The sequence below is a fragment of the Lithobates pipiens genome, unplaced genomic scaffold, assembly GCF_037356315.1.
Source record: "Lithobates pipiens isolate NorthernLeopardFrog02 unplaced genomic scaffold, aLitPip1_a1.2 Scaffold_8, whole genome shotgun sequence".
Lineage (NCBI taxonomy): Eukaryota > Metazoa > Chordata > Amphibia > Anura > Ranidae > Lithobates > Lithobates pipiens.
The window spans coordinates 179,807,266-179,821,320 of NW_027507903.1; the positions used below are offsets into that span (position 1 = coordinate 179,807,266).

Below are 14,055 nucleotides of genomic sequence, written 5' to 3' on the forward strand. Positions count from 1 at the left end.
CCCCCCTCAGTCCCAGACCAATTTTCAGCTTTCAGCGCTGATGCACTTTGAGTGACAATTACGCGGTCATACAACACTGTACCCAAATGAAATTTTTATCATTTTTTTCCCACAAATAGAGCTTTCTTTTGGTGGTATTTAGTTACAGCTCGGAGTTTTATTTTTTGCTAAACAAACAAAAAAAGATGCAAAAAAAAAAAAAAAAAAAAAATCATGTTTTAATAGTTTGTTATACAATTTTGCAAACGGGTCATTTTTCTCCTTCATTGAAGTGCGCTGATTAGGCGGCACTGATAGGCTGCATTGGTGGGCACTGATGGGCTGCATTGGTGGGCACTGATGGGCTGCATTGGTGGGCACTGATAGGCTGCACTGGTGGGCACTGATAGGCATAGTTAAGGCGGCACTAATAGGCACAGATAAGGCGGCACCGATGGGCACAGATAAGGCGGCACTGATGGGCAAAGATGGGCACAGATAAGATGGCACGGATGGGTGGCACGGATAAGTGGCACGGATGAGTGGCACGGATGGGCACTGATAGGTACCACAGATAGATGGGACTGATGGGCACTGATAGGTGGCACTGATAGGTGGCTCTGATAGGTGGCACTGCTGGGCACTGATGGGCGGCACTGCTGGGCACTGATGGGCGGCACTGGGGTGCAGCACCTTTGAGGCAGATTTTGGGTGGCACTGTGGGTGGCACTGCTGGGTGGCACTGTGGGTGGCACTGTGGGCACTGCTGGGTGGCACTGTGGGCACTGCTGGGTGGCACTGTGGGCACTATGGGCACTGCTGGGTGGCACTGACAGGGGGGCACTTACTTTATTTCAGGATGGCACTGCGGGTGGCAGGTGGGCACTGGCAGGGGGCAGGTGTCCGCTTGAATTGCTGGCCGTGATCGGGACTGATGTCCCGAACACGGCCGCCGGCGATCGGCTTTTTTTTTTTCTCCTCGCGCTGACAGCGCGAGGAGGAATACTAGCCGATTACCGGCTCCGTTTTATCACATGATCAGCTGTCATTGGCTGACAGCTGATCACGTGATAAGGGGTCAGGATCGACCCCTTACACGGATCGGTGATCAGGCGAGTCTCACGGACTCGCCGATCACAGAGCGCGCTGCGCGCGCCCCTCAGGGGGCGCGCAGGCCGCTCGTAACCGGGACGACGTCAATAGACGTAGTCCCGGCAATCTAGGTCTGCGCTAATGCCGTCATTCGGCAATAGCGCGGTACCCAAGTGGTTAAAGCACTCAGGAGGGGAGGTAAACCTCTTTGGCACACTCAATTGAGCCTGGTAATCTACCAGCATGCATAATAGTACTCAAGGACAAATGTTGATTCAGACTGATTGTAGGAAAGTCAGGATGAATCCTAAGGATTATTTCCTGGGATGAACCTTCCTGGGCTTGCCCCAAGTAAAAGCATACCCTTATTCTCCAAAAATAACCCCCACAAATCCACTACTTAATGTTCAGTAATCAATTTTTTTACGAAATAATTTCCTAGTGTGTTTCTCTGCCTCCGTATAAGGTCCTCAATAAGCTTTCAAAACTTTGTCCCTCACTTCCTTGTTCCTTTGTTTAAAAGTAGTTCCATATTTGCTGCAGTCATCTACACTGCCCTGGAATTGTAGTGTTGTTAATGTCCACAGTCCCTAGTCCATCTCAGAAGTGTGCAAAAAAGAGTGGTTAAGTTCCTACATAAAGTGTGACCATGGAAAACAAATGTAGACACCCTCCAAGAAGTCAGATCATAGCAGTAAAAAAAAAAAAAAAAAAGGAAGGAATTTGGAGAAGACTATGAGCAATAGAAGGTACTTTTTTGAGTTAATACAAACTTATTTTTTTTTCTTCTTTAAACCACTGTTTAGGGTCACTTTAATCCTTACAAGTGTGATGGTAGACTTTGTGCGTTGAGGGTGGATTTCCTTGTCCAGAAGTCCAAAAAGGAACACTAGCACCTTGGTGGATATTGGAGTCACAGTGGGCAAGCCAAAAAGGGAGGGGCAACAAACTGCTACCTGCAACTTGTTAGGAGCATCACCTAATACGGGTTTAAAATATACAAATGCTCCATTTACATTACATTTACACTAAAAATAAACACGTTATACTTACCTGCCCTGTGCAGTAGAATTGCACAGAGCAGCCTGGACCTACTCTTCTCGGGTCCCTCTTTGGTGCCCCTGGCCCTTCCCTCCTGTTGAGTGCCCCCATAGAAAGCAGCATGCTATGGGGACATCCAAGCAGAGCTGTGTCCATTCAGACATGGATCTGCGACCTGGCCCCACCCCTTTCTCTCCTCATTGGCTGACTGACTTTGATTGACAGCAGCAGGAGCCAATAAGGGGTCCCATGCAGATGAGACAATCTGCATGCAGCTGAGACCCAGCCCAATCTACATCCGCTGGATCTAGATGGGGCTTAGGTAAGTATTAGGGTGGGCTGAGGGGAACTGCTGCACACAGAAGACTTTTTATATTAATGTAAAGAATGCTTTAAGATGAAAAACCTTCTGCCTTTACAATCCCTTTAAAGACAAAATACAAACTCCATGCATATTTTTAACGTTTGTTCTGGTTAAAAAAAGATATCCAACAGAAACACAAACTGCCAGATAAGTGTAAAGTTACTCACAAAAATAACCCAAAAACAAATTAATTGCACAGATAGGAACACTAAATTCTCAGTTTCAGTCATTAGAGATGCTGAAAATCCAATATGCTAAAATGTATTATAATAGTAACATAAATCAATGAAAAACACTTTTTGCACAATACTATTGCATCTCAATTAAAATGAATCCTGAGTAAAGATTATTATTGCATATTGTTTTATAACAATAACTACAGTGGAACCTAGGATTACGAGCATAATCTGTTCCAGGAGAATGCTTGTAATCCAAAGCACTCGCATTTCAAAGCGAGTTTCCCCACAGAAATCAATGGAAATGAAGATACTTTGTTCTGCATTGACTTCTATTACATGCAATAACGCATGTGGCCAGAGGTGAGAGGCACGGGAGAGCCTCGGAAATACTTGGGGACAGCTCAGAAATCTTCGGGAACTGAGTATTCCTGAGTGTCTTCAAGTATTCCCGAAAGGCTCTGAACTGTTCAGAGTGTCCCTGGCGTCCCGCATCTCTGGCCAAACGTGGTACTGCACCGCCCATTAACTTGAATTCTGCTCGTTTTGCGAGACAACTCTTGCAAACCGAGTCAGAATAAAAAAAAAAAGTTGCTAGTTTTTTAAAAACTCTTGTTAACAGCGTTACTCATAAACCAAGGTCCCACTTTATATAAATTTGCCACTATATGATGCTTTGGCTGTAATATACAGTATATGCTTGACATGTAATGCATTAACTGTGTTTGTATGTAACCTCCAAAGATGCATAAATATTGATAATTTATAATGTAACGGGAAAACCCCATTTAAAGCATTGATTATTGTATGCATGTAAACATTACCTCCTCTGCAACTTAAATACTGTATAACTAGAAATAACATTGACTAAGAATACAAAATGGTAATGGTTACCGAGCCGATTTGTTGCAGCACAAAAGACTTCTAGCTTTGCACAGTCATGGAGAAAATCATAGGAAAGTGAAGATATTATGTTTTTATTCAAATTCAGAGTTCGTAGCTCAGGCAAGCAGAGTGGCATAGAGATTTCAGAAATGTTGTTCCTGTTAAAAAAATAAAAATAAATAAATAAATAATAGAGTATAGCAAACATTCACATATAAAAATATATATTTAATAAAAAAAGACATGAGGCCCATCACTAGCAAAGAACCTGAATTCATTTGTGTGTTAAAAGAACTATCAACTAGAACTCTACCAAAAAAAAATACATAAACGGTAAGATTCAGAACAGTAACTGCTTTTTGTGACCATCAGGGAGAAGAACAGTGTAAGAGTCAGAATGAGCTAAAAGATCAATACTATTTGCAAAACATGCTTGTGGGAAACAAGAAAAATTTGATGGAAAAATTTAAAACACAATGCTGTTCAGTTACTGTGGAAACACATTTTCAGGGCACCAATGTAAAATCACAATGATTATGGTGAAATTGACAGATATTACCTACATTTTGGGTTGACAATTAACCTGTAAAACAGAACCCTTTTCTAATATAAAATGTAAATCTTTGTTCTAAACTCATCTGAGAAACACCTTACCCTTCAAGCACTAGCTCTTCAAGCCTTTGAGCAACAGTTCCTAAACAAACAGGAAAACTTTTCAGTTGGTTGTAAGAAAGGTTAAGATGCTTCAAGGTCAGACAAATGGCACTTGTGTTCAAGTCAAAGGAAGGACCAATTTCATTTCTTGATATGTCAAGGAATGCAATACTGCTCATCTCCAGAACAGAGGTAGGGAACGATTTGAAACCATTATTACGCAAGTCCAAGTAAGTCAAAGACTTTAAAGCCTAGGTTTAAAATACACAAAAAAATGTATTACAATTATTGTCATTATTCTAATTATAAGCAATACTGCATCCAACAATTTTATAACGTTTCTCATACAGTAATTAATGGAAGACAATTCTTAGAGGGAAACAAAAGGTAAGGCTGGCCATCGTGGGGCAGATTTATACCAAATCCAACAAAGTTTTGACTAAATATTTAAACTTTTACAACTCAAAATTGCAAATGGTCCATATATGTAAAAAATGTTCTGTGATAAATGTAATGAAATAAACCAACTGCTTATGTTAATGTACAAATTTAGAGAAAGACAGTTACACATAGATAATATGATGTTGTAATAAACTTTATTGTACTTGGCACGGGCCGCCTGAGCTCAGACAGGCTGTGCTACATAAACTAAAGTTTACTGCAAAATTACATTTCAGAGTGTGGCTTTCACCTTTTTTAGGCAGACATTCTACTGTCTGGCTGATCTTATAGTCATCTTCAATACCAGCCTGTCAATGGCCTCCTTACACTACCAATACATGACAGGTAAAGTTGTTTAGACTTGGTTTGCTAGAAATCCTCTAAATTATGGAAATAAAGCATCCGGTTTGCAAAAATAATATGAGGCGCTTAAAATACGAAGGTACTTAATGTGGTAGTAAAATCTCATGATCCGATCTTATCCAGTGTAATTATATATATATATATATATATATATATATATATATATATATATATATATAATAAATCAGCCAGCACAGGATAACTCTACCCACAACCATCATATCTCAATTTTGTAGCAAGGTAGTACAGAGAGCATGGAAAAAAACAGAGTGGAGGTACCAGTGTCCCTCAATGAGCTCCAAGAAAAGATAATTTTTTTTATCTGTAAATTCCATATCTTGCAGTACAGTACAGGACACAGGCAGAATACTCCATGGGTTATAGGCATGTACCTCCAGGTGACTGAACACTGGAAAAACTTAAAAAAAAAAAAATGGGAGCCTCACCTCTAAACCTATCCCACTCCACGAGTTCTCGTTTTTTGGATAGTAAAGCAAGCAACAGAAGGGAGGGTGGGTCTGGTTCAAGATATGGAATTGCAGACAAGTCAAAATTCCTTACCTTAATCATACAGTACAGGACACAGGCAGGTGATTTATACAGCAAGGGATGTCCCTAAGCAATGAAAATGAAGGGTGCGCAACAATGAGCAAAGCGGTCAACGGGCCCAACAATAACTATCAAAAGAAGTTTGAAATTGTAACCAAAAGCTGCTTTGACCGAGACTGGACATCCACCTGGTAAAAGTCTGAAAAAATATGAACAGAAGGCCAGGTGGCAGCCATACACAATCAGGCCACTGAGACTTGGTGCTAAAATCCATAAAACCCCCACTAATCTGGTGGAATAGGCGTGTAGAAATACAGGAGGTGATTTCCCTTTGAGAATGTAAGCTCTTGCAATCAGATTTCATATCTATTGTGCAAAGGTGGATTTTAAAACAGGATGTCAGGGTGGACCTTGAAACAGGAGCTCCAGAAAACATGACTAATGCCGCGTACACACGGACAGACTTTGAGGGACTAAGTCTGACAGACTTTCGACGGAGTTCTGACGGAGTTCTGACAGAGTTCTGACGGACTTTCCGAATGAACGGACTTGGCCACACACAATCACACCAAAGTCCGACGGATTCGAACGTGATGACGTACGACTGGACTAGAATAAGGAAGTTCATAGCCAGTAGCCAATAGCTGCCCTAGCGTCGGTTTTTGTCCGTCGGACTAGCACACACACGAGCGGATTTCTCAGTAGGAACTGGGTCCGGCAGAGTTCTGTTGGAAAAATTTGAAACATGTTCCATTTCTAAAGTCCGTCAGACTTTTGCAAATCAAAAGTCCGCTGCAGCCCACACACGTTCGAATAGTCTGCCGGAATCATTCCGTCAGACTTTTGATGTTGAAAAGTCTGGTCGTGTGTACGGGGCATAAGAGTGAATCTATCCTTCTGATTAGAGCAATAGCTTTATGATATATTCGAATGGCTCCGATTATGCCTAGCCAATATACCAAGATTTCCTTAGTATGCTTAGGAGCAGGGCATAAGAATGGACTGTCCTCATTGAAATGGAATGCTGAGACCACTTTCAGAAGAAAGGATGGCCTTATTGTTGCAGACTAAACTTAGATGAATTTGTCATCTTAAGCAGTAGCCACAGGATTGAACGAGACCTTCAAATTCAGGCCCTTCCTTCCAGGTTTTCAGTTTTGTTGAATTTAGGTAATAAAATGTATACTTTTTTACATTTGGCTTAATCTGTTGACGACCCCAAGGGGTTCATTCACCATACCCTTGGAACTAGGTGTGGTTTTTCTACGTTTGCTATTATTGGGTAAGACCGACCAAGCATTTTCACACACAACCACACTCCTCTCTCCATTTCTTATATCTGCGTTCCAGCCAAGAAGTCTGACATAAGTTTGACAGTTCATGGTATTATATAGTTTTTTTACCCACTTCCAGAAGTAGAGTTAAATCTCACTTGTTTAACCACTTCCGGACCGCGGCACACCGATATGTGTCCTCTCTTTGAAGAGATAAATCTTTGTTATAGTAGCAGCTAGTTGCCATAACCCCGGTATCTTCTTCAGCGGACGGCCCTGTTACCGATAATAGTGGTCTCTGCGGCGGATTCGCTATGAGATCACTTTTATCAGTGGAGGGAGAGGGGACCCCCCCGCTTACCGGAGCCATTGGCAGCAGCAGGGGCAATTAGGTCCTTTTCCATGTTAGATGAGTGAGGGGAAGATGGCCCCAACCGTCTCCATACCATTGCAGGGGCGGAAGCAACGTCAAAACGTCACTTTCGCCTATAGCTCTTAAGACCGGACCATTTTGCTGGTCAAAGATCAGACCACTTTTTGCGATTCGGCACTGCGTCGCTTTAACTGACAATTGCACGGTCGTGCGATGTGGCTCCCAAACAAAATTGACGTCCTTTTTTTCCAACAAATAGAGCTTTCTTTTGGTGGTATTTGATCACCCCTGCGGTTTTTATTTTTTGCGCTATAAACAATAGAGCGACAATTTTGAAAAAAAAAACGCATTATTTTTTAATTTTGTCATAATAAATATCCCCCAAAAATATATAAAAAAACATTTTTTTCCCTCAGTTTAGGCCGATACGTATTCTTCTACATATTTTTGATAAAAAAAAAAAAAATAGCAATAAGAGATTATTGATTGGCTTGCGCAAAAGTTATAGCGTTTACAAAATAAGGATAGTTTTATGGCATTTTTATTAATAATTTTTTATTATTTTTTTTTATACTAGTAATGGCAGCGATCTGCGATTTTTATTGTGACTGCGACATTGCGGCGGACACATCGGACATTTTTGACACATTTTTGGGACCATTGTCAGTTATACAGCAATCACTGCAATATAAATGCAATGATTCCTGTGTAAATGACACTGGCAGTAAAGGGGTTAAGTGTTTCTAGGGGTGTGTTACTAACTGTGTGGGGGCTGGGCTTTCATTTAGTGAACACTGATCTCTGCTCCAATCACATGGAGCAGAGATCAGCGTCACTAGTTGCTAGGCAGAATGGGGAAATGCTGTTTACACGGCATTTCCTCCATTCAGCCGTCCCGTGAGACGATCGCGGGTATGCCCGCGGCGATCGAGACCCGCGACCGGACTCACGGGGGTCCCGACCGGCAAGCGAGTGCGCCGCCGGTGGCGTGCTCACGATGGCAGGGCGGCATTGAAGATTGGACGTAACTGTACGCCAATATGCCTGCCTGTGCCATTCTGCCGACGTCGGGAACTGGTTAAAGGGTCTTTTTTTTTTTAAATGGACTTTTTTTATTGCATTTTAGTGTAAATATGAGATCTGAGGTCTTTTTGACCCCAGATCTCATATTTAAGAGGTCCTGTAATGCTTTTTTTTCTATTACAAGTGATGTTTTCATTCCTTTTAATAGTAAAAAAAAAAAAAAGTTAAAATAAATAAGAAAAAAAAAAAAAGTTTAAATGCACCCCGTCCCACCGAGCTCACGTGCAGAAGTGAACGCATAAGTGAGTAGCATCCGCATAAGAAAATGTTGTTCAAACCACACGTGAGGTATCAACGTGATTGGTAGAGCGAGAGCAATAATGCTAGCCCTAGACTTCCTCTGTAACTCAAAACATGCAACCTGTAGAATTTTTTAAACAATGCCTATGGAGATTTTTAAGGGTAAAGGTTTGTCTTCATTCCACGAGCGGGTGCAATTTTGAAGCGTGACATGACCAGTATCAATTTACTCTGTGTAACAATATCTTTCACAATATAAAAAAATTGGGCTAACTTTACTGTTGTCTTATTTTTTAATTCAAAAAAGTGTATTTTTTGCTAAGAAAGTGCGCCTGTAAGACTGCTGCACAAATACCGTGTGAAAGTATTGCAACGCCATTTTGTTCTCTAGCGTGTTATAAAAAAAATGTATAATGTTTTGAGGGGTCTAAGTAAATTCTAGCAAAAAAAATAAAAGTTTTGAACTTGTAAAAAAATCTTAAAAAGAGGCTCAGTCCTTAATTGGTTAATAATAATAAAAAATATAAACAGAATAAACAGTCAAAACATAGCCAGAGCTCAGGAACCAAAAATGGATAGTCAGACAAGCCAAAACATCAGGGAATCAGAGATGAGAGTAGTAGAACAAGAAGCAGGATCTGGAGCCAGAAGGAATGTCAGCCAAGCAAGTCTTTAACAGGAACACAAGAGAACGTCTCTAGAGATGTGACAAAGGCAAAGATCATCTGGGCTGGACGACTTAAGTAGGCAGGACTGCCAAGCAGGATATCATCAACAGGAGAGTCACTGTGGAGCGATAGGAGCTGGCAATTAGCCGACAGCTGAGCGGCCAGCTCAGAGAAGGAAGGGCTGAGCCCAGCCCTAACACCGCCGCAGTTGGCTCCCCTGCGCGAGCCATCATAGCTGTACGTTGGCTCTTTAAGGCACCTAAATTTACTGTTTGAACAAAATTATAGCCCATTATTAATAAAAATAGAAGAAGATCTTAAGAGATGGAAAGGACAGACGTTAACATTGTTTGGGAGGGTAAATACGTTGAAAATGAGTGTAATGCCCAGGCTGTTGTATGTGTTACACACGCTACCCATTCCATTACCCCAAAGGTTCTTCAAAAGGATACGAAAATTTTCCTTACATTTATTTGGGAAAACGGAAGAGCAAGAATAGCCCACAAAATCTTGTGCAGAGGGAAGGACGCGGGGGAGTGGGTCTACCTGACATGGCCAGATACTATAGAGCCATGACACTGGTTTGCATATTGAACTGGCGCCATGATTCTCAGGGTAAAGAATGGGCGATGATTGAGAAAAGAATGGCAGAAAGAGAATTAGCAGGAGCACCCTGGATACCGGCAAAGGATAGGGGCTTATCTAAATGGACATCCCCACTAACGTGGAACACACTGGTAGTGTGGGACAGATTAAATAAAACAGGTAAATATGCCCCAGGGATATCTCCCCTAGCACCATTGGAAAGGTTTTCATGGTTTCCCCCGGGGGAAGAAAAAGGAGCATTGGGACCATGGGAATCAGAAGGGAATACAATGTGCCTAAGATACGCACCATCAGGAGTCCTACTGCCACAAAGGGAGCTAGAATCGAAACAAGGAAGAATGAAACTGTCAGGGGGGAGGTAAAATCAAATAAAATGTTTCTTCAAGAAATTAGAATTGCAGATTAGATCCCAAGACACCCTCACCATATTCGAAAAGATGTTCAGAAAAATATCAAGCCCTAAACATCTACTATCCCAAATGTTTAAACTGGTTTAAAGTGAGGAAAAGAATACCACACCCTACTTTATAAGGGAATGGGAAAAGGAATTGGACTGCCACTTCTAAACAAAACAAATAAAAAAATTAATCAAAGCAACATACTCCTTATCGACAAGCTCGGCTATACAGGAGATGTCGTATAAATCCTGACTAGATGGTACAGAACCCCGGCAAGATTAGCACAAATATATCCAACTGCAGACAATAGGTGCTGGAGAGGATGTGGTGAAAAGGGAACCTTTCTTCATATATGGTGGCCCTGTCAGGGGATAAGGAAGTTTTGGGAGGACATAGCCCCGTGGATCGGTAGGGTGTCAAAAGAGCGACTGGAGTTGGCCCCGAGATGCTTTTTTGTTCTACAGGGCTATGGATTCCAGAGGGGTATATAAAGGCAGTGTAATCCCTCACTTACTGAACGCGGCGAAGAAATTAATACCCAGATATTGGAAACAGGTAACCTGTCCAACATTGAAAGATTGGAAAAGGGAGGTGGATGAAATAAGAGGCAGAAAGGTGGATATATAGGATAAGAAACAAACAAGACACATTTGATGTAATATGGGAGGAATGGGAGAAATATACTCGAGATATAAAAATAAATATTTGTCAAAAAATAGGATGAGATGGGATAGAAGAACCTTTAAAGGATATGAGTGGAGAGCGGAACCATAACCTGTTTTCCTTATTATATGTTGTTATGTTATATATCTATGTTAATGTGGAGAAGTAAAGATATAAAGAAGCGCCTGCAGGATATAAGGTGATGGAGGGGGGGGGGGGTCTCTCTTCTCGGCTATAACGCCGGTACAAGTAAATTTTGAACCTCCGTGGGGGGAGAGAGGGAAGGGAAAAGAAAAAGGTAAAAGAAGAGACAGTAGGAAGGGAAAACTTTATAAAAAGAGTACTCAAAACACATATAAAAGGAAATGGTATTTTTGGTAGAAAGTAATGTACACCAAAATCACTAATATGAAAGAGAATTCACATAGCACGTAAAACACGTACAAAGGAAACAGTATTTTTTAGCAGAAAGTAACACACACTAAAATCACTAATATGAAAGAGAATAATCACATAGAGAACACTAAAGGAAAGAGAAAAGGGAAGGGGAGGGGCAAAGGCTAGGTAGGGTAAGGAAAAGGGGATAGGATAAAGAGGTAGATTGGGATCCCCCCCCCCCCCAAATGACCCCATTTTGGAAAGTAGACACCCCAAGGAAATTGCTGAGAGGCATGTTGAGCCCATTGAATATTTTTTTTTTGTCCCAAGGGATTGAATAATGACAACAAAATAAAAATAAATAAAATGTTTACAAAAATTTGTCACTAAATGATATATTGTTCACACATGCCATGGTTATATGTGGAATTGCACCTCAAAATACATTTTGCTGCTACTCCTGAGTACGTGGGATACCACATGTGTGGAACTTTTTGGAAGCCTAGCTGCGTACGGGGCCCCGAAAACCAATCACCACCTTCAGGATTTCTAAGGGCGCAATTTTTTTATTTCACTCCTCACTACCTATTACAGTTTCGAGGGCCATAAAATGCCAAAATAGCACAAAACTCCCCCAAATGACCACATTTTGGAAAGTAGACACCCCAAGCTATTTGCTGAGAGTCATGCTGAGTATTTTACAGCTCTAATTTTTTTTGAAAATGAAGAAAGTAAAGAAAAAAACTTTTTTTTTTTCTTTTTTCAAATTTCAAAACTTTGTGACAAAAAGCGAGATCTGCAAAATACTCACCATACCTCTCAGCAAATAGCTTGGGGTGTCTACTTTCCAAAATGGGGTCATTTGGGAGGGGGTTTGTGCCATGTGGGCATTCCATGGCCTCCGAAACTGTGATTGGCAGTGAGGAGTGAAATAAAAATTTACACCATTAGAAAGCATGAAGGCGGTGCTTGGTTTTTGGGGTCCCATACGCAGTTGGCTCCCAAAAAGTCCCACATGTGGTATCTCCATACTCAGGAGAAGCAACAGAATGTATTTAGGGGTGTAATACCACATATGCTCATGTCATGTTTGAGCAATATATTATTTAGTGACAACTTTGTGCAAAAAATAAAATAAAATTATTTTTCCCACAACGTGTGTCAAAATATACAATATTCCATGGACTCGACATGCCTCTCAGCAAGAATGATACCAAGATGATACCTAAACCAGCAGGCATCATTCTGGTATAACCATTCAAAGTCCAGCAACATACCAGTACGTTGGCTGGTCCTTGTTGGACGTATATTGTAATCTTTTTTTCATGCAGCCTGTTGGCTGAACGAAAAAAAGAGATTGATCGGTGTGTCCACCATTAGAATACCTTCCTTCATGCACCCACTTCTAATGATGGGCATACATGCACCATATAAATATGCCGAAGCATGGGGGCATCCTCACAAAAAAAAGTTATGCCGCGTACACACGGTCAAACTTTTCCACGGGCAAGCCCTCTGTCGGAATTTCGACCGTATGTACGTGGCATTAGGAGCAAAATCGCTCCTCCTCCCCTGCTGTCCCCATGCTTCGGCATATATGCTCTTTTTTTTTTTTTTTTTTAACTGTGGTGGTGAAATAACCTCCTACAGCACTGGAGTCACGGCTTTATGTATCGTGGGAGCAAACGCTATTGCTGTCAAGATAAATAAATCCGCGCTGCAGCTGAATGGCGCACCTGAAAACCAAAAAAATGGTTAACAATAAAACACAGTAAACAGTAAAGTATAAAAAAAATGTACATACCTGGAAAGCAAAGCAAGCATTATAAAACATAATAAAATATTGCAGAATAGAATACAGTAAAAAAGAGCAACAATAGAGAGAAGAGAGAGAGAGAACAATAAAACGACAACTATTTTTGGTTTTTATATTTTATATCTTTTTTTTCTTTTTTTTTTTACACTTTTTTTTTTTTGAACTGTAACAACTGTAACGGTTCGGGTCTCTCAAAATGCGATGGCATCTTGGGAGACCCTGTGTTAGTGTGTCCTAGCCTGTGAAATGCTGTACCCTACACCAAAACTTCACTAGTGTGTGGTAGCGTTCAAAACATTCACCAATGCAAAGACCAGGATTGCCAGGACAGCGTGGACAACAACGGGTGTCACGCCTATGTCCGCGCTTGGACATCTTCTTTGGGGGGTTCATTGGGTAGGGGTACTCTCGAGGACATTCAGAAAATGCCTTTCATGCAGCCGGCTTACCGCATTTGGTTGGGAATGGTGAGGTGTAGAACCATCTGGATACAGAAGGTCTGTGACAATCTCTCTCTGGGAAAAAAAAGGATAAAGTCCCCCTGAAGCTCTGTATAGCACATGAGCGTTCAGCAAAGCCAATTGAAATAAGTAAACAGACACTTTTTTGTACCAGCGTCTGTCCTTACGGGCAACTAGATACGGCGCCAACAACTGGTCATTGAGGTCTACCCCTCCCATATTTTTGTTATATTCGTGGACACAGAGGGGTTTCTCCACAATACCAGTCGCCGTAGGAATTTTGACCGTCGTGTCTGCATGAAGGGAGGTAAGAACAAAAACATTCTTATTATCCCTCCACTTCATAGCGAGAAAATTATTACACCGCAAGCAGGCTCTCTCCCCCAGCCTAAGACGGGAATCTACAAGCCCCTGGGGAAACCCACTGGCGATTAGGTCGCACGGTGCCACATGCTCCAATCTAATGATCAAACAAATGACTAAACAGTGGCACACTCATGTAATTGTCCACGTACAAGTGGTACCCCTTTCCGAATAAGGGTGACACCAAG

The 14,055-nt window shown here is 41.4% G+C and overlaps 1 protein-coding gene across 3 annotated transcripts in view; it reads right to left on the minus strand.

Annotated features, from left to right (window-relative positions):
• Window positions 1-14,055, minus strand: part of LRRK2 (leucine rich repeat kinase 2) — a 474,491-nt gene that overhangs the window by 201,792 nt on the left and 258,644 nt on the right. For all 3 annotated transcript variants that reach the window (XM_077468371.1, XM_077468370.1, XM_077468372.1), the window contains 2 exons: window positions 4,192-4,442; window positions 3,547-3,695 (listed from right to left, as the gene is read on the minus strand). In XM_077468371.1, coding sequence (XP_077324497.1) covers window positions 3,547-3,695; window positions 4,192-4,442 — 400 coding nt within the window. The remainder of the gene's footprint in view (window positions 1-3,546; window positions 3,696-4,191; window positions 4,443-14,055) is intronic.